Consider the following 18566-nt stretch of genomic DNA (forward strand, 5'->3'; position numbering starts at 1 on the left):
CAGAGCCCAAGGGCCGTCCAAGGCGTGGTGGTCTTCACTCGCCTCCTGGGAAAGCCGTCCAGGCTGCTGAGGGCCACCCTGGGCCGCGTCTTGGGGGAAGAAGCAGAGGTTGGACGGAGGCTCCCCGACAGCAGCGGCGGCGGCGGCGGCGGCTCCTGCCGTCTTGCCCCGTCCCTCTTTGCCCTTATATAGGCATCTCTGGGATCAAATGGCAGGGAGAAGAGAAAAAGATGCGGAGAAGGAGAGGAGGAGGGCTGGGGAGGCGCGCGGGCGGAGGAAGGGCGGCGCGAGCCCTTTCCCAAAAAAGTATTGGATGTCTCCAGGAATGCACTCGGCCCCCGGGCACGGCGGTACTTATCTGCCCGGCGCGACTGGGGAGGCGCTCGCACTTCAGCCCGGCCCAGCCTCCTCCAGGAAGGCAGCTCCAGACGCAGCAGCCAGACGCACAGGTCCGCCGCGCCGCCGCCGCCGCCGCCGCCTTCGAACCGGGACCTTCTTCTTCTTCTTGCCGCTGACCCCCGACCACCCCCGCCGCCGCCGCCATGGATGCCATCAAGAAGAAGATGCAGATGCTCAAACTGGACAAGGAGAACGCCTTGGACCGGGCCGAGCAAGCCGAAGCCGACAAGAAGGCGGCCGAGGACAGGAGCAAGCAGGTGGGCGGACGCCCCGTCGGGGCCCCGCAGGGGAGTGGAGGGAGTTTGGAGTGGGGCTGGGGAATGTGGGGAACCACCCCCCGAGAAGGCGAGGGGGCGCGCCAACAAACGACCCTCCCGATTCTCGACGTGTTTCCTCGGGAGTAAGGTCCGTGGATCTCCAGGAGGTTCCAGACCGACGGGCTGCCTTCCCGGCGTTGGGTTTCTGGAGTGCTTTGTAAGAAAGAGGGCGCGCGGTGGGCCGTCGAGGAAATTTGCCTAAAGTTGGGGGTGTCTTTCTTTTTTGCCCCTGGAAGAAGCTGGGCTCACGGGAGAGAAGGGACCTGGCACCTCCTCCTGAGGAAAGCAGTTGGCTGAAGGGGAACGCTTCTGGACGGTGGCTCGACAGTAGCAGGCCCCGCTCCGCGGCTCCCAGGTCGTGGAGGAAGAGAAGCAGGGTGTGCCGTGGGACTTTTTGACACACGGAGTCACAGGCCGGCCTGCCAGCTTTCTGAGCGTCAAACTAGTTTCACTGCAATAAGAGGAGCAGAATCCCTACAGCAGGACCAGAAGCCTCTTTTCTCAGGAGTAAAATCCCATGGGGATGGGATTTTACTTCTGAGAAAAGATGCAGAAGGCTAGGCAGTGAGGCTGCCCATTGGGCTCAAGGGCCCTGATCCTGAGAAGGCATGCCTAGAGGACTGAGCCCACAGCCTCCCTGTGGGAGGAAGCCCCAACATTCCCGGTTCTGCTTGACTTCCAAGTGGGCATGAGGGTCCTTGCCATCAATCAGTCCAGGCCGGCTCAAGCTTGTCATGACTAAGCCCCACTGAAAATAGTTACTCACAAATAACTTGTTTTGTTGGTTTCAGCAAGATTTACTAGTGACTAAGTATAGCTGAATTGGGGTAGAGTTCAAATCAGGGACTGTCTCCCACCCCACTTTTTTTAAAGTGGTCTCCAGAGTAGGGTTAAAAAATAAAAAGAGCAACCAAACCCTCTAAGTCAATAACTATATCTAAGCACAGGGTGTTGACTAGCCTGTGGATGGGGCTGAGTCCACGGCTCAGATCTGTTGCATCCTGCCTCACATGCCACTTGGTTAATGCCTTTTCTCCTGCTTCTGGTCTTGTCTGCCCATGTGATGGAGACCTTTAAAAATATTGTGCCCGCTTATTCCGGGGTGGGTGGGAGGAATCCAAGAGGGTGGCTGAAGGCAGGGCAATGTCCCTGGACACAAATGCATCTGAGTGTGTTGTCTGTCTCCTCCTCTTTTGCCTCTAACATGCGTGGCTAGTTGGAGGAGGACATTCTGCAGTTGGAAAAGCAACTGCGGGCCTCTGAGGATGAGAGGGACCGGGTTCTGGAAGAGCAGCACAAAGCGGAAGAGAGCCTGCTGGCTGCGGATGAGAAGGCCACCAAGGTACCGTGCTGAGAGGATGCTAACGGTTCTCCTTCTCTCCCTCTTTCCTCCTTCTCTCCTCCTCTGTCCATCTGTCCTTCTGCACCTGCACCTCTCCTGTGCGCGATCACCTTGCCTGCTGCACCCCCTTCTCCCACACGTCCTCCCTGCTTTCCCCACGCCACAACCAGCTGGAGGATGAGCTGGTGTCTCTGCAAAAGAAGCTGAAGAGCACTGAAGATGAACTGGACAAATATTCTGAGTCCCTGAAAGATGCCCAGGAAAAGTTGGAGGTGGCAGAGAAAAAGGCTGCAGATGTGAGTACCCTTCCCTTTCCACCATCACACACACCACTAACACTTGGGCTGCCAACAGCCTATGCAATCTCTAAGGCCACCCAAGTCCATCTTCAGGGCCAGGCATCTCTTGACATGGGCGGATGGGCAGGAACAGACCATTTCCTTGCATGATGACAGTCACCCCATCACCAAAGAGCATGGGTACCATTTGTTCATTTTGGGTACCTCCAAGCGTGTGAAGTGCTACTGCTTCATAAGCTAAGGGGAAAGATGTCTCTCGGGGGTCAATATGCAGGCAGAGGATGAAGGGATAATTGATGTTACATTTAAAATCTTTGCAACTATTCAAAAGACACATATTGATACACATAAAACAGAGAAGGGATGTAAATAATTAGGGTTGTTGAGTTGAGGCTCCAATGCATATAATGGATACCCACTAGGGTATCAAAAGATGTCTGTGCTTAAGGATTTAAGGGTAGAGGTAGGCCAATGATTCTTAACTTCCAAGCCATCTTCTGGTTTTGAAAGTCAGAAGGTTTGTCAAGAAAACTACAGCTGTGAGAACTCAGCCCGGAAGGTGATACTTGCTGTGTCTGCAGTCTGCAGGAGATAGATCCAGAGAATAAGCATCGGGGTTATATATAGCTCAGCACTTTATATGGTATGGGTGAGAGCTGCACCCTTTGCAGTCTCTCATTCCGCCCACCTGTCTAACCCTTGACGAGTATTAAATAGTCCCATGCATGTAACTCTCAGACATTTGTAGCTCCCCGTTCATTACGGTGCAAGGGAAATTCTTTCCAAGTAAAGACGTCCTCCCAAGTTTAGAGCGGGTGATGCGCATCCCAAGCAGATGATGTCACTTATATTTCTCTCATTTGAAAAATGGTAGCATAACTTCCATATACATAAGTGTTTTTAGAAAGAATGGGCAAAAGTGCGGTGTTAAATGAAGACGATCCAGTGCAAGTTGGAAGACAAACTTCTTTCTTATTTCTGTTCAGTCCATTGCGTAGCATTAAAAAAGAAAGTCTCGTGCCCAGCCTAGAAAGGAATCTGTTTGACTTAATTTCAGCCATAGAACCACAGAATGACTCTTCGTCTGAGAGACAGGCTGCGTCTAATCTGCTTCAGATGTGTTTCCCCTGTATGTGGCATTCTATAGATGGAAGTCAGCATTCCAGCCAGCCGGTTTATTTAACTTGTTCAAAGGAACCGCATATAGATCCAGGGGAGATATTCCTTATAAGGAAAAGAATGCAGACTATTTTGAAATGGCTTGTCTCAGATGAAGGCTGGGGAGAGCTGAGAAATGCTACTGGATTCTCAGAAGGAGACTCTTGCCGTTTCCCTTTAATTCAGAAAGCAGGCACATTGGCTTGCAAATGTTGAAAGGAAAGCGAGAGCTCCTTCCCCATCTGTTTGCAAGTGGGCCTGCCACAAACTCCACTTTTTCCATCCTGCACCTTTTAGGTGTGGGGTTTCTTTTTGTAGAAAGCAGCAAAAGGAGATCCAGTGCTGATTGATCTAGAAGGCCAACTTGCCTAGAGAGGAAATAATTTCCTGGATTGATTCAGAAAAATGCTTAGGGACGGACGGATGTTAAATGAGTGTGCATGAGGAAGGGCTCCCTGGAGTGAGATCACCTTTACCGGCTGGGATTGGGCAACTGCGGGGACATTAGTCATGGGCAAAGCAGACAGCAGTCAGCCTCCAAATCACTTCCTTTGAGACACACTGGTTTGCCTGTAGTGGGAGGGAACGGCTTAATGAGTAACTTTAGGGTGTTGCTATCCTGTTCCCTCTGTGGCCTCCGCCAGTCAGCAGAGTCTTGGCAGGTGCCCTTTTACTGTAAAGGTGTGCCCTATTGTTCTAAACTGTCACAGATCCTACTTTCAGAAGCCTTCACTGCCAGAAAACTGTAGTACAGGCAGCCCCAACTGAACTTGCTCTGCTTTGAAAACTATGTTTGCTATCAGGAGAGAGAGTCAGACAACACACACACACAGAGAGAGAGAGAGAGAGAGAGAGAGAGAGAGAGAGAGAGGGAGAGGGAGAGGGAGAGAGATCAGTACTACTCATGCAGCATCTCAGGACCAAGTCCCACTGAGTAGATTGAGTGGGGTGGGGCTTGCTGGCTGGTAAGTGTTTAGGGATTCCAGCCTTTCAGCCCAATCCTATACTATTATACTCAAAAGTAAGGTGAGTTGAGTAATCTGGGGCTTACTCCCCAGGTGCTTGAAATGTGTGTGTTTTGAAGGCTTCCTCGGGAGGTTTATGGTAATCCAAAATGGCCATCCGTGGGGGCGTTTCCTCCCTCCCAGGAGGGTGAGCAGGCCAAGTTCCTTCTGGCTTCTGAACACAGCTTTCAACTAAAAATCAATTTGGATGACCAGAACAATATTTTCCATGTGCCGACCTCCGTAGTATATAATTCTGAACATGTGGAACATCCTGTCTTGTGGAAAGGAAACTATTATAATGAAGAGGGCTAAGCAGCTTCTCTCTTTAAAAAAAACACCCTCCTTGCAGACTTCTCCATTCATTTCTAAAAGGGGCATTTTTAAAGCAAACAATTGAAGCTCAGTTTAAATATGAAGCTCTGTGTGTGTGTGTGTGTGTGTGTGTGTGTGTGTGTGTATTAAAAGCAGAAACATCTACATGTAGAAACAACTAGTGCGCCAGAGCCACATGCCACAGACTGGATTCCTGGCGTCCTCCTGCTGCTCACACAGTCACCAGAGACAATGCACCTGGTTGGGGCTGAAAACCTGGCAGACGTTTCTGTAGATGCTAAGTGCTCAGTCCCAGCCAGGTAGGTTGTCGAATTACTGGGTTTTAAATATATATATATATATATATATACCTGGTGTCATGCTTAAACCAGGGCTGAGGAGGAGCTGATTCTGCCATAGGCCAACACCCACCACACCCAACTTGGCGACTCATCTGACCAAGATTTGAAGCCAAAGTTTAACTGAAGTTGCAAATCCTAGTCAAACGGAAACCCTGGCTAGCCTTTGTCATAGCTCATATCAGTAGATAAGGCAGGAGTGAGGAAACCACTCCCTGTGGGGGAGCAGAAAAAGAGAAGCCCATAGCTCAGTGGCAGACACTCCTGGTTTTTGCATGTAGAAGTTTGGTGATCTGGTCGTTCCCCCCCCCCCCCCCCAGGTTTTGAACTAAAACTCCCATCAACTCCAGCCAGCTGGGCACCAGACTGGCAAAGCCTGCTTTAAAGGATCCTTGCCTGAGACCTTGATAAGCTGTTGCCAGTCAAAGACAGCAGTACTGGACAAGATCAGGAGTAGGCAGGCTTTAGGCTCTGCTTTTGTTTTTTTACCAAACCCCCAAGACCAGCCAATTGGAGTCAGTTACAAAAGGCATCCTTTTGGAATTCGCCACTTGGTTCTGCAATCAGAAGGAACGGTGATGGCATAAGGCATCTCCTCTACTGCCCTTCGACTGTCCTCCACCCCGGTTTTTCTGGTGGTGCCAATAATCCCCCTGTGCCTTGTAGCTATGAAACTCCTTGGAGATATCTGGAGTATTTTGGACAGCACTTTAGCATCCTGCTGTCACTAAGCCCCCCCCTATCCTAGAATGACTCTGGAATATGGAGTGTTCAACTCAAGGCAATTCTCTGGTTTGACATTCCCTGTGTTTCAGCCAGTATTCTTCCTAGTTTTCTCTAGCCCAGCAAGTCCTGCTCCTTCCCCCTTCCTGTTTTCTCAGGGGGAGGGGCACAATTTTCCCATTCCATTTGCATTAGAACACAAGCATGTTTGGAGCCAATTTAAAACCTCTTTGCTCTTTCCCAAATAGAAGGAAGTAAAGCCCCCTTCCCCCACCGAACAGAGTTGCACAGAGGCCACAATTCTGTTTGCTGCTATCTTGAACAAGCATACTTGTCAGGATTCATGCAAATTCTCTAAGCCTTCCCTGCAAACATAAGCCAATATAGAGATGGTAATAATATTGGTCTACCTTGCAGGACTCTTGTGAGGATTGGTGAGATAAGGCATGTGAAATGATTTGAATGCCAGCAAATGTCAAGTGGCATTAAGGCCACAATCCTAAAAACCTAAGCAGCTTTGTACTGAATCAGACCCTTAGTCCATCTACCTCAGTATTGTCTCTACACTACCTGGCAACAGTTCTCCGGGGTTTCAGACAATAGAAATCCCAAAGCTATACCTGGCGATGCCAGGGGTTGAACCTGGGGCCATCTGCATGCAAAGCCACTGAGCTCCAGCCCTTCCAGACTGAGGAGTAACATCCATCAGACACAACAGGATTTGCTTCTGAATAGACATGCATAAGATTGCACTGCATATCTCCCATAATGGTTTCCAGAAATGTAGACAAGCACCTTTCATTCTCATGTCCTCCCATTTCATTTGCATTGTTATGGTGGCCTTTTCGCAATCTCTGTTGGTGGGAGTCTGTCTTGTTTTTGCATATCTGGCTCTTGCTAGGTAGCCTGCTAAGCAATTAATGCTGGGAATCTGTAGCAGGCTCAGTCCCTGGTAACTACTTCCTACGGTTTGATTGTGACAGCTGGCTCAACTCTTTAGATGGTTTAAACCCAGGAAATGTTGCTGTAGTATCACTTGGAGCCAAAGCATCTGTCCCTGGGAGCACAACACCTCCCACCTTGGAAGTGCTGTGAATCTTTGACCACCAGGTGGCACTTGTGCACCTTTTCTGGAAAGTCTCCATTCACTTCCACCCGCCCCCTTTTCTGCTGCAGCAAGCCTCCAAACCTCTCACCCATTCCTGCCCCAGGGCATTTTTGTCTTAGTACAAATAGGAGAGAGAGGCTGGGGCAGGGGCAGTTCCAGGAGAACAGGCCTGGGACAAAGCCGCTTAGTCCACCACAGCACAGGAACAAGGCCAAGTGACCCTTCCTTGCTACCCAAGCAAGAGTCATGTGGGTCAGAGGGCTGCACCTTGGGAAATGCGAGATCCGGCTGCATTCAATGCCAAGTTCTCTCATGTTGTGTCAGGGCTATTCCACTTCAGGTAGCAAAGGAGGGCTCACAGGACAGGATTGTATCTCAGTGTGCCAAAATGGTTAATATATTTACTTGGTTAATACTTTCCACTACTGATACAAAAACATCTAGATAGCTAGTACGCCCATGAAAAAAGGCTAAGGCATAACCCTGACATGCTAGATTTATTGATGCAGGGATTTGAGGTGTTTGTGAAAGAGCATCCTTCACCTTGACCTGTGGTACAGTCCAGAGATCACCTGCCTCTTCAGGGACATGCACTGGGGAAATATTTGGGTACTCTTATGCAGAGAGGCAATCAAAAGCAGATCACATAGCATGATCCCAGAAGTGTTTACTCTGCTGTAAGATTTTGTGGGCCTTGCAAAAAAAAGTATGTGAGGAACGGTGTCTGCATGCAAACTGATCATGGACATGCTTCTTGTTGTTGTTTAGTAGTCGTGTCCGACTACTCAGTAGCAAATCCCACTCAGTAGCAACTCCCACGGCTTTGAACTGGAGCTGGACTCACTGCCGAGGATTCTAGGAAATGAATTCCACTGGTTTTATCACAATCCAGCTGGATTTATATATATATTATTGATTAAAAAAATTAATGAGGGGAGAGGTTTACTTCCAAACTAACAGTGTAAAAGGGGTGGAGGTCTCCGCATATAACTTTGGCGAGGAATGAGGCAGCGCGATCCGCAGCGCATTTCATCCGCAGGAAGTCCCGCAGATCTCGGTGATGCTGGCTGGGCTCGAGCTGTTCTTCAGGCGCGACTGCGGCTTCCTTGCGAGTAAGTGTCCGCACAGCCCGCTGCAGGGCAGGGCGCGGCGTCTCCTGGCGGCGCAGGTGGGCGCTGGCGGGGCCGGGAAGGCGGACTTCCGGAGGCGGCGAGGCGGGAGGAGCCGGGGTGGGCGCCGCCTTGCTTGCCGGTCGGCCGCGGCCCGCTGGCTTCCCCTTCTGGCAGCCTCGCCTCCTCGCTCTCTCCTGCGGTGCCCATGGCGGCGGGGCTCAGCTCGCTGGAGGCCGTGCGCCGCAAGATCCGCAGCCTGCAAGAGCAGGCGGACGGCGCCGAGGAAAGGGCCGGCCGGCTCCAGCGGGAGCTCGACGAGGAGCGGGCGCTGCGCGAACAGGTAGGCGGCGGCGGCGGCGGCGGCGGCGGCCATGGCCATGGCCATCCCCCGAGCATCGCATTCCCAAGGGCGGCGGCCGCCCTTCCTGCGCCTTTGCGCCTCTGCGGAGCCCCCGATCCAGCTCGCCTGGCAACCGGGAAGACGCGGAGCGCGCAAAGGGGGTCTCGTCTCGGATTTCTAGCAAGGAGGGACTTGGGGAGCCCCCTGGGAGTCGGGAGCCCTTCCCTCCCGGAGGCAAGAGGGAGCCCCGTCTCCCTCGTGCCCTCCGCGCTTTGCAAGGCGCGCCCCGTAGGAGCCTCCCCAAAGCTTCCTCGGGAGACAAAGGGGGATGCTGCGACGGCCTCGCCTCGGCGAACAAAGGCGGCGCTTTGGGGAAGTTCCCCGCGAGAAGCGAGCTGGCCCTTGCAAGGGGAGCCTGGCGCGCCGAGGAGAGCCTTGCAGGAGTCGCTTTGGGCTCAGGGGGCGCAGGCTCGGAGAGGAAGTGAGTTACCGTTTAGGATTGCTTTGCGCAGGGTGGCGCAAGGGGCAAGTCTGCACCGCATGCCCCTGAAAATGGGAATTCGGGGTAGCGCAAAACCCACCTTTACACCTCTGAGATGAAGAGGGCGGGGCTCTGGGCACAGCGAGGGGGTTCTAAGTGTTTCCTTTTTTAAACGGAGTATAAAATCCATGCAAAACAGCATGGTTGTGAAGGACATGCATTAATGTGCAGGCTTTGATTCCGGTTTATCCGGACTTCCTTGTAAAATTGGCATGCCAGCCTCATAGCCTACCCAGAAATTTGCCTGGTGCCAAGTGGGACCATTGGAGCATCTTGGCTTCAGTATTGGCTACAAGGGCTCCCCAGGGATTTGCACAGGAGGTTTTGCCAGCTCTGCCTGGGCCTGCTAAGGATCGAACTTGGAACCATCTGCCTCCTAAGAAAGGGCTATTCTGCTGAGCTTCTGTGCTTTCCTCCTTTGGGCTCTTCCCTAACCTGGGGGGGGGGGTGTAGGTGAGGCTCAGAGACTTAGTCAATGCAAACCAGAAATCTTAAAGCTAAGCAGAGACTTGAATTCCTCCCCAACCTAAACCCCGTGTCCTGTCCGCTGCACCATATTAACTTTTCTCTTTAAAATGTTGGGGGATTTGCTCCCATGGGTGTAGCTGGGGGGGGGCTGCACCCCCCCCATCAAGTAAATAAATAGAAATAACTAACTGACCAATTTCATTGCAGATATCTTGGTTCTGCTCCTGCAACAAAAGCCGGCCTCCACTAAACTAATTCCTGGCTACACACAGATGCCACTTAGAATCATAGAACGGGTTGTGGGTTTCAGCCCCACGTTGGCCAAAAGATTCTTGCATTGCAGAGGGTTAGACTCTAGATGACCCTTGGGGTCCTACATGACCCACTCTGATTCATAGACTTCGAGAGGCATCCAGTCCAACCCCCTACAATGCAGGACCCACAGCTAAAGAATCACTGATATAGGTGGCCCTCCATCCCCAATGAAGGAGAGACACCCCCCCCCCCGTGCACATCTTGCACTGCACCCAGCCCCGAAAGGCAGCTGAACATTCATTTTGGCATGTTCCTAATAGAGGGTCACAGTATTGGGTGCAAACAACATTGTGTGTTATGCCTGTGCAAATTTGTTGACCAGAGGAGGGGTGGGGACCCTTTGGCCCTCTTTAAGGTGTTGGATTCCATTCCCCCATTAGCTGCAGTCGTCAGCAAGGTCAGGGATGATGGGAGTTGTAGTCGGGCAACATTTGGAGGATGTTCCACACCCCGGACTAGAGTTCTTTCTCAACGAACATCAGAAGAGTCCTGCTGCTGGATCAGATCAAAGAGCATAAGAATAGTTTTGCTGGATCAGGCCAAGGACCCTTCTGGCCCTGCATCTGTTTCTCACAATGGCCCGTTAGATGGCCGCCACCTCCTACAGAATGGAAACATCATCTGTCCTACCAGTTCTGTTAGTAGGCTAGCAAAAAATAGCAATAGTAATAAAAGCCTTATGCAGAGCAGATTGGGGCATGAGGGGTGCTGGTTATGGAAAAACATTCCCCCCCCCCCCGTGGCCAACATGGGAATGAAGTGGGCTGATGGGGGAGGGCCAGACCATTCATGCACCCCCATGGCATTCCTTGTTGCCTGCCAGGGGAGCTGCTCAGCCAAACTTTGGCCTTCCAGATGTTGCTAGAATACTGCTCTCCACCTTCCCTGAACCCTGGCCATGCTGGCTGCCAGGTTTGCTGGGTGATGGGAGCCCTGGCAACACCTGGGGGACATTGTTCCTGCCCTTCTCATTTGGAAGAATATGCTCCCGCATTTTGTTGTGTCCTTTCCTGGTGTAAGGAATGGCTTTGCTACTCGACACCACAGCTCCCTGTGGCAGATAATTCTGCAGATTAACAGTGTACTGTACTTAAAATGACAAAACTCTCCCGCAACCACCCAGTTTCTTTGGATTGTGACTCCTGCCCTTTGGTGTTTGCTGAAAGACAAATCTCCCTTGTCACTTTCTGCATATGCCACCCATGAGAGAGCCCTTCTGGGTCAGCCTTTCGCAGCTTCTCTAGCTCATCATCCTGTTTCCTGTGGAAGCCAACTTCCTGGGGGTCCACAAAGGAGGCAGCACTCTGGTGTTGTTGCTCCCCAGAAAGTAGCATTCAAAGACACATTGCCACTGAACATGGAGATTCTACTTAGCCATCATTACTATTGAAAAAGACCCCTATTTGTGCACTTTCCTGCCCTGCTTTTGGTGCAACTTTCTCTTCATCCAGGTTGTTAGTGTGTGGTTGTGCTGTCTGGGCTGCAAATTCTCAAGCATGCTGTCTGAGATTCACCCACAAAAGAACTCCGCCTTGAGCAGGTGCAGCTGGTGACTCAGACATCATGGAGGCCTGGGTGATGGGCAGCTTCCCTGAGCGTTGCTAACCAGTTCATTTACATGGGAATAATCTCCCTTGACTTCTAAGTAAATATGCATATTGGTGTTGGTACCATTTTTTAAAAGAAAAACCAATGTGAACATCTTTGAATCTGGTTTCCTTTGCTACAAGGCTGAGTTTCACATGGCTGCTATGTATAGGGTTGCCATACAGGTGTTCAGATCAGGACTTGTTTTTTTTTTTGGGGGGGGGGGTTTAAGACACAAGCTGAAAAAAGGGGGCACCTGCAACAAAATGTTCAGGATGCCAGCATCTCCCTCCCGCCTCCATTTCAAGCACTGCGATGCCACTTCAAACACAATCACTTCTCTCAAAGGATCCTGGGAACTTGTAGTTTGTTAAGGCTACTGAGAGGTGTTAGGAGAGCCCCATTCCCCTCACAAAGCTACAGTTCCCAGAGTGGTTTAACAATCCCTCTTCTCGGGGAACTCTGGGAGCTGTAGTTCTCTTGAGGGGAATGGGGGCCTGCTCAAAACTCTCAGCACCCTTACCAAACTACAGCTCCCATGGTTCTTTGGGGAAGCCATGGCCATGAAAAGGGATGCTTTAAGTGTATAGTGCAGGTGGGGCCTTCATTGCTGTTCCTGTTTGCCTGCTGGGATCCTGCCCTTTTCTCTGCAGCAGACATTTAGTTGGGCAGGTGCCGTGTGGGTTGGATGCTTGACTTAATGGCACGTGACCCACTTGTTTGCTTGCTCACCATGCAAAGCACAAGGAGGCGGGGATGAGAAGAGGAGGGGCAGGGGAACCCAAAGCCAGGGCTGCTTGGGAATGTGGGCTCTAGATGGAGCAGGACTCCAACTCCTGCCATCTCTGACCATTGGCCATGCTGCCTGCTGGGACTTGGGGTCCAGGTTTCCCCATCCTGACTTAGATGGTTTTGCAATTCAGGCCGTAGTCCTATGCCTGGGGGTTCATCTCAGCATCTGAGAAATTGTTGCTTGTTAAGGAAGCCTTGTATGTATATTTTACGTTTTTCTTGCTTGCCTGTTTGGAGGCAGCAAATAAACAGTAGGAAAAACAGATTAAAGCAAATATGATTCCTTAAAAAAATAATCCCCCAAAACACATGTCCAGATCAACCCATTTAACAAATTCCGGCAGCTTGAAAATAATGTAGAAGCCATCTTGGGGTGGGGATATATAATCAACCCAAGGACTTTTAAAGCCAAGGTCGTTTAAGTAAGTCCACAAAAGTTGATAGTCTGTAAAAATGTTGTCTAGCCTGCTGCAGAATGGCAGTGCCGGGCTGGAGAGCAGGCAAGCGTTTAAAGGCCAGGCTGTAAGAAATGGCCAGTGTATTGTGCAAATTCCATTTCCTGTGAGGATACTCCTTTAAAACACACAGATCAGGTAACTAGCAGAGTTGTTGAAGGGGAGTCTCTGCAGGGTGGAGGGTGCTGTTCCCTTCCCATTCACTTCAGAACGACGACTGGAGGGGGAGGGAAATAGTTGCTGTCAAGCCCAGCAGCAATCATTAATCCCTGGTCTTCTCATACTGAAACTATGAGCAAACACAGACCAGAAACTTGTGTTTATCGGCTAGCCCTGGGAGTGCCCCTCCGGTGTCATGGGTAGTTTTCTTTACCATATAAGGAAAAGCCCTGCTTTGCAGAAAGAGGGGAGAAAGGCGGAGGGGGGGGAGAGCAAGGCCATAATTTTGGGACTTTCAAGGAAACTACAAGCAAGCCTCGGCTGACTTTCTGCTTTGGGAACAGGAAGTGGGATACTGACCTTTAATCACTGCAGACTGCAACTGGGTTGAGATCAGTTTTGATGTAATTATTAACTGGGCTGCCTAATCGTTTTTTCCCCCCACACTTGAGACCAGGGTTGTTTGCCAGTTTTCCCCTCCCCAGAGATGAAAGTGCTGTAACACTGAGAGCCTCAGAAAGCACACATGGACTCTGCTTTAGCCACGTCGGCCCAGGAAGTAATTCTGTGCAGGCCCCACCCAAGTGAACAGGAGCTCAGTGCATTGAAATGTGGCGTCGCCCTTTTGACTTCCAGAAACTTGTATTTATTCCTGATCTTTTTGCACTGGAGATCCTAAGCAATAGTGAGGCTTTTGCATCAAAAACCACAGCAACTGAGTTTGCAGAAGAGCATAAAAATGTGGCTTAGGTTGCAGTCCTGAACCCACTTCCTAGTGAGTAAGCTCTGTTGCACACAGTGGAGTTTCCATCAAAGTTGACATGTCTCTGTGAACTTGTGGAAGTATTTAAAATTAGGTAGTCTGGTTTGCTCATATTTCATGTTAGAATAAAAATTGTAGGGAATGACATTCCTTGTAAAATAAGGCGTCCCTTGACAAGTTGTATAAAAAGTATTGAACTCTTTTCCCCTCCCCAATAGGATGATATTTGGCACGTGGGCCACCACAAGTTGGATTGGAGCTACTGACTGGTGCCCTTTCTGGCACAGAGGATCTGAGAGTGCAGGCCACTTCCCCATGCGCTGTGGTTTTTTCTCTTGCTGACTTAGCTGAGGATTCAGCATCAGCCCAGCCCTGGAGAATGAGCCAGGAGTCTGAGCTGCCCCTCTTTGGGTCATGTCCAGGACTCCCAGAAACTCCCATGGCCTGCTTATGCCCTGCAGAGACCCCAAAGCTTCTCATGGGGGAAATGCATTTCCGTCCTTACTCCATGATTTGAGCAAAGAGTCTGGAAGTATGTCAGGCTGGTGCGAAGGAGAAGACAGCTCTCTGCCCCAATAAGTTTGCAATCTGGAATGATGGTAGCCAACGTGGTACCCTCTAGAAGCTGTTGGATCCCTAACTCCTATCTGCCCCAGCCAGCATGACCGGTCATTGAGGATGGTGGGAGTTGGGGATCCAACAACGTACAGAGGGTGCTGTGTGGGCCACTTTTGATCTAAATTTTGGAAGCAGGAGGAGTTGCATCCAGGGCAGCACACCTGTAAAGCGCAGTTGCTGGGCCTCGTCTCCCAACCCTTCGTGTTCTTGCCCTTGATCTATAAGACCCATGTAGTTCCTTCACGTTTTAACTCTAAAAGATGGGGGGGGTCCATTTCCTTTGACTGTCTATAAGTGAAAGTGGCTCTTGATCCCTCAGTGAGTGAAGGATCAGACTGCCTGAGGTGTATCATGAAGTAACTCGCATGAAAAGGAAAGAGTTGAGAAATATTCTAACAGATTAGGCAAGTGGTGATGGGGACACACATGGCCACAGTCTGCTTTTTTAAAGAATCCCCTACTATATTAATTGGTTGCTTATTTTCTACTAACCCCTCAAAATACCACTTTCCCCTATTTGTTTCTGTCTGCTTCCCCCCAGCCTGGCACCCTCCAGATGTTCCAGACTTACAGCTCTGGGGGTTGTAGTCCAAAACACCTGAAGGACGCCATGTTGGGGGGAAGCTGGTTGAGGTCTCCTTTCCTCTTCACAGTGTGCTTCCCAACCACCTCTTCGGCTCCCTCAAAAGTGATGGTGTTTTCCTTTCTCCGCAGGCTGAGAGCGATGTGGCTTCTCTGAACAGGCGTATCCAACTGGTAGAGGAAGAGTTGGATCGTGCCCAGGAGCGCCTGGCAACAGCCTTGCAGAAACTGGAGGAGGCTGAGAAGGCGGCAGATGAGAGCGAAAGGTGGGGATAGCCCTCCAACTGTTGTCCAATCTCAAAAAACACACACCTCAGTTGGGAGGCAGGAGCATAGCAGCTGTTGTGGCCTGGCCTGCCTTTGAGCCTCGGCTGTGTTGGGCCACGCACCCTAATGCACAGCATATCTTGGCAAGAGGGCACATAGGGAGGGGCACCTGAATGGCATCTTCACACATCCATATCCTCCCAAAGTTCCCTGAGAAGAGGGATTGTTAAACCATTCTGGGAACTGTAGCTCTCTGAGGGGAACAGGGATTGCCAAAGTGCTCTCAGAACCCTTAACAAACTACAGCTCCCAGAATTCTATCGGGGGGGAGGCCATGACCTTTTAAAGTGGTATTGTGCTTCAACTCTATGGTGTGAATGTGGACACAAGCATACATACATGCACACACACTCTGACATGGGGCCCAGTCCACCAGGGTATTATTTTATTAAATTTCTCCAAATTTATACAGTTAACTCCCCCTTTGTGTGCATTTGAGGCATGCATGACCACTGAGCCGCGCACCATTTTCAGCCCCAGAAGCATGTGGGGCTGGCTTACACAGTCCTGTTGATGCATACAGTGCCTCAGAACGCCACCTCTGTGCAAACAGGAATTCCATGGACACTGGCTCTCCTCCCCCCCCCCTTTTTTTAAAGCAAACTAGCAAATAGCCTGTTGCTGTAAGTAGCTGTGTGTTTTGAAGGGAAGTTTGTACCCTTTTACACACCTGTAAAGTATTTGTGAGCAGAGGCACCAAATTGTTCTTTCCCATACGAGTGAGTGGCAGCCATGCATGTACTAGATAGTTGGACTATCTTGAAGTTTAATTTTGGTACCCAAAAGTGCAATGAGCTAGAGGGGGAACCAAAATTTCAGGCCACCAATTAGGAAGGTACTTGTGGGAAGTTTCTAGTCCTTAATAGTGTTTTAGAATTGTTGAAACTTCCCTAGCCAGAGCGATGGCTGCAGAAGATTTTGGAGGCAGGTGCTTTATATCCCAGGACTATCCAGGGAAGCATAAATTAGGCAAAATCAAAGAGGCCATGCTGATTTGCCTACAGGTCACAGAAATAACTTTGGGGGGGGGTGAGGGGGAGCAGAATTGTTGAGACACAAATGGGCCTTCAATAGCAAGCTGTTTTCCAACCCTTGTAATTTCTGCCTTCCAGAGGAATGAAGGTCATTGAGAGCAGAGCCCTGAAGGATGAGGAGAAGATGGAGATCCAGGAGATCCAACTCAAGGAGGCCAAACACATTGCAGAGGACGCCGACCGCAAGTATGAAGAGGTGGGTACTTGAGCGCAGCCGGGGGGCCCTTGGGAGGTGATTCGGTTTGGCTGCTGTTTACAAGGAGGATCAGTGAGTAGGGAGACTTGAGATGCACTGCAGAAGGCATGGGGTGGCAGGGTGACCCACTGAGAGACAGCGAGGATCTGAGCGGAGAAGCTTTGTGGAGGAAGCCCAAAGAGCAGTGCGGAAAGTGATGCCTTTTGCCTAGCAAGCATTTGAGAGAGTGTGCTGAAATTTTACAAGGGCAGAATCGCTGGGAGTTGTACCCCACCTCCTGAAGCTGGGGACTTGACCTTGGCTTCCTGCCTTCTGAAATGGTCTCCCTCTCCACCTCCCTGTCTCAAGTACGGGCAGCACAGTTACTTGGGGCAACCTTCCCTGACCTGTTGCCCTCCAGATGTTGTTGGGAGACGATTCTCCATCGCAGTCTCCATCTTGCTGCTGGGCCCTGAGCCTCCCCCCTCCTTCTGCTTTCCCCATTGCTATAGGTGGCTCGTAAGCTGGTGATCATTGAGAGCGACCTGGAGCGTGCGGAGGAGCGGGCTGAACTGTCAGAAAGGTAGGGGCCACCGCCTGGCCAATTAGAAAAGGGCTCTGGGGTCCATGCGGCAAGTGTGATGTATGTCGCAGTACATGAGTGTCTGGTGCGGGACGGTGACTGGCTATCTTCCAGCGGCAGCTGTGGGGGTCTGCTGCATGCCTTGGCACGCCTGAGTGTGTGTGCGCGTGTCGTTGCGCCTGCGTACGTCTGTGCGCTTCCGTGGTGTCTGAATCGTTTCCTCTGGGGGCCTCTCTTATTTGGTCTGGGTCACTGCATGCTTTTTTACTCGCACACGGATTGTTTTGTGAATGGCTCTTGTGCATTTTCATGTGTTCACTAACAGCCAAGCCCGACAGCTGGAGGAACAGTTAAGGATAATGGATCAAACGTTGAAAGCATTAATGGCTGCTGAGGAGAAGGTACTGGAGACAACATACCTCTGTATCTGTGAACCGAATGATCAGGTTTTTTTAGCTGCCACCCAAATCTCCTGGCTACCCTGACCTTCTAGTTAGATACCTCTTAGCAGTAGTGGCTGGATCTCCCCTTTATCCTTCTCCTTCCTCTCCTGTGTTTGCTTTCTCTCGTCTCTGGTGTGGATGCCGGCGTGTGTGTGCACAGGTGTGTGCTTAACCTTTTTTGTAGCTGATCGAGCCCCAAGAAGAAGCTGAACCTCCTGGGCTGGTTGAAGAGTTTTGGATAAGTCAGTCATCAGGTGTTCTGGACTACACTTGCCACTTGGGCTGTTGGGACCTGTAGTCCAAAACATCTGGCGTTGGCAGAATAAATCATTCCGAATCAACCTGGCTATTTTAAAACCCACACTTGTGCTTGTACAAGGCACATCTGCATTGGCTCCTGAGTGCAGAAAGAGAATTCCATGGAAAATCCAGACAGAAGGTTGCTGCAGCTCTGCAAACAGTTTGAAAATTGCCATTTTGGCCCTGCTGAAATGTGGCAGCGTTTGTTTGGGGGCCTTTCCACCAGGGACTCTTGGCTCACCCAACCAAGAGCAAGTGTGTGATGGCCCAGTAGCATAGCAGATTTGTGGAGTCCTTCAAAGCAACTTTGGGTTCTGCGATTAATTTATCTCTTTGATCTCAAGTGGGTTCAGCTTCTTTCAAGGCCCTTTCTTAAGCTCTGAGATTCAGTTTTCATTTTTCTCTATCTTTTCTTCCCTCTCTTTCCCTCCCTCCTCCCCCAATGACTGTTCTTCCTCTTGGCCCCTTTCCTCCCTCCATTCCAAAATAATAGCAAATGTGCTGAACTTGAAGAGGAGTTGAAAACTGTGACCAACAACCTGAGGTCGCTGGAAGCTCAGGCAGAAAAGGTATGGTCTAGCTGCGAAAGGTGCAAATGTTACATGATGGGCTTTCCAAGCCACTTGTCAGAATGTTAATTCTGAAGTAAGTCCTGGTGCCTCCAGTGGGGAATTTACTTCCTGAGTACACTTTTTAAAATATTTTAGGTAAAGGTAAAGGTACCCCTGCCCGTACGGGCCAGTCTTGACAGACTCTGGGGTTTAAAATATTTTACTTGCCACTTATTTCTGATGCTTCTAATCCCACATTCACACCATACAATTAAAAGTACTAGGGTACTACTTTAGACAGTTGTGGCTTCCCTCAGAGAAATCTGGGGGCTGCAGTTTGTTAAGGCTGCTGAGAGTAGTTAGGAGAGACCCCTGTTTCCCTCCTGAAACTACAATT

The 18566-nt window shown here is 50.5% G+C and overlaps 1 protein-coding gene across 13 annotated transcripts in view; it reads left to right on the forward strand.

Moving 5' to 3' along the window:
• Positions 1-364: 364 nt before the first annotated feature.
• TPM1 (tropomyosin 1) overlaps positions 365-18566 on the forward strand; it is a gene marked incomplete at its 3' end in the record, with an annotated part of 31690 nt that continues 13488 nt past the window's right edge. For 5 of the 13 annotated variants that reach the window (XR_013832975.1, XM_079952889.1, XM_079952893.1 and 2 more), the window contains exons 1-6: positions 366-656; positions 2229-2354; positions 14889-15022; positions 16196-16313; positions 16805-16875; positions 18112-18187. Coding sequence is in view for 12 of the 13 variants with exons in the window: in XM_079952889.1 (XP_079809015.1) it covers positions 543-656; positions 2229-2354; positions 14889-15022; positions 16196-16313; positions 16805-16875; positions 18112-18187 (639 nt within the window). Of the gene's footprint in view, positions 657-1932; positions 2059-2228; positions 2355-8326; positions 8477-14888; positions 15023-16195; positions 16314-16804; positions 16876-17200; positions 18188-18566 lie in introns of those variants that run through there. The other 8 variants (XM_079952896.1, XM_079952890.1, XM_079952895.1 and 5 more) reach the window with 4 other exon arrangements.

The sequence above is a fragment of the Podarcis cretensis genome, assembly GCF_951804945.1.
Source record: "Podarcis cretensis genome assembly, chromosome: 14".
NCBI classification, from domain to species: Eukaryota; Metazoa; Chordata; class Lepidosauria; order Squamata; family Lacertidae; genus Podarcis; species Podarcis cretensis.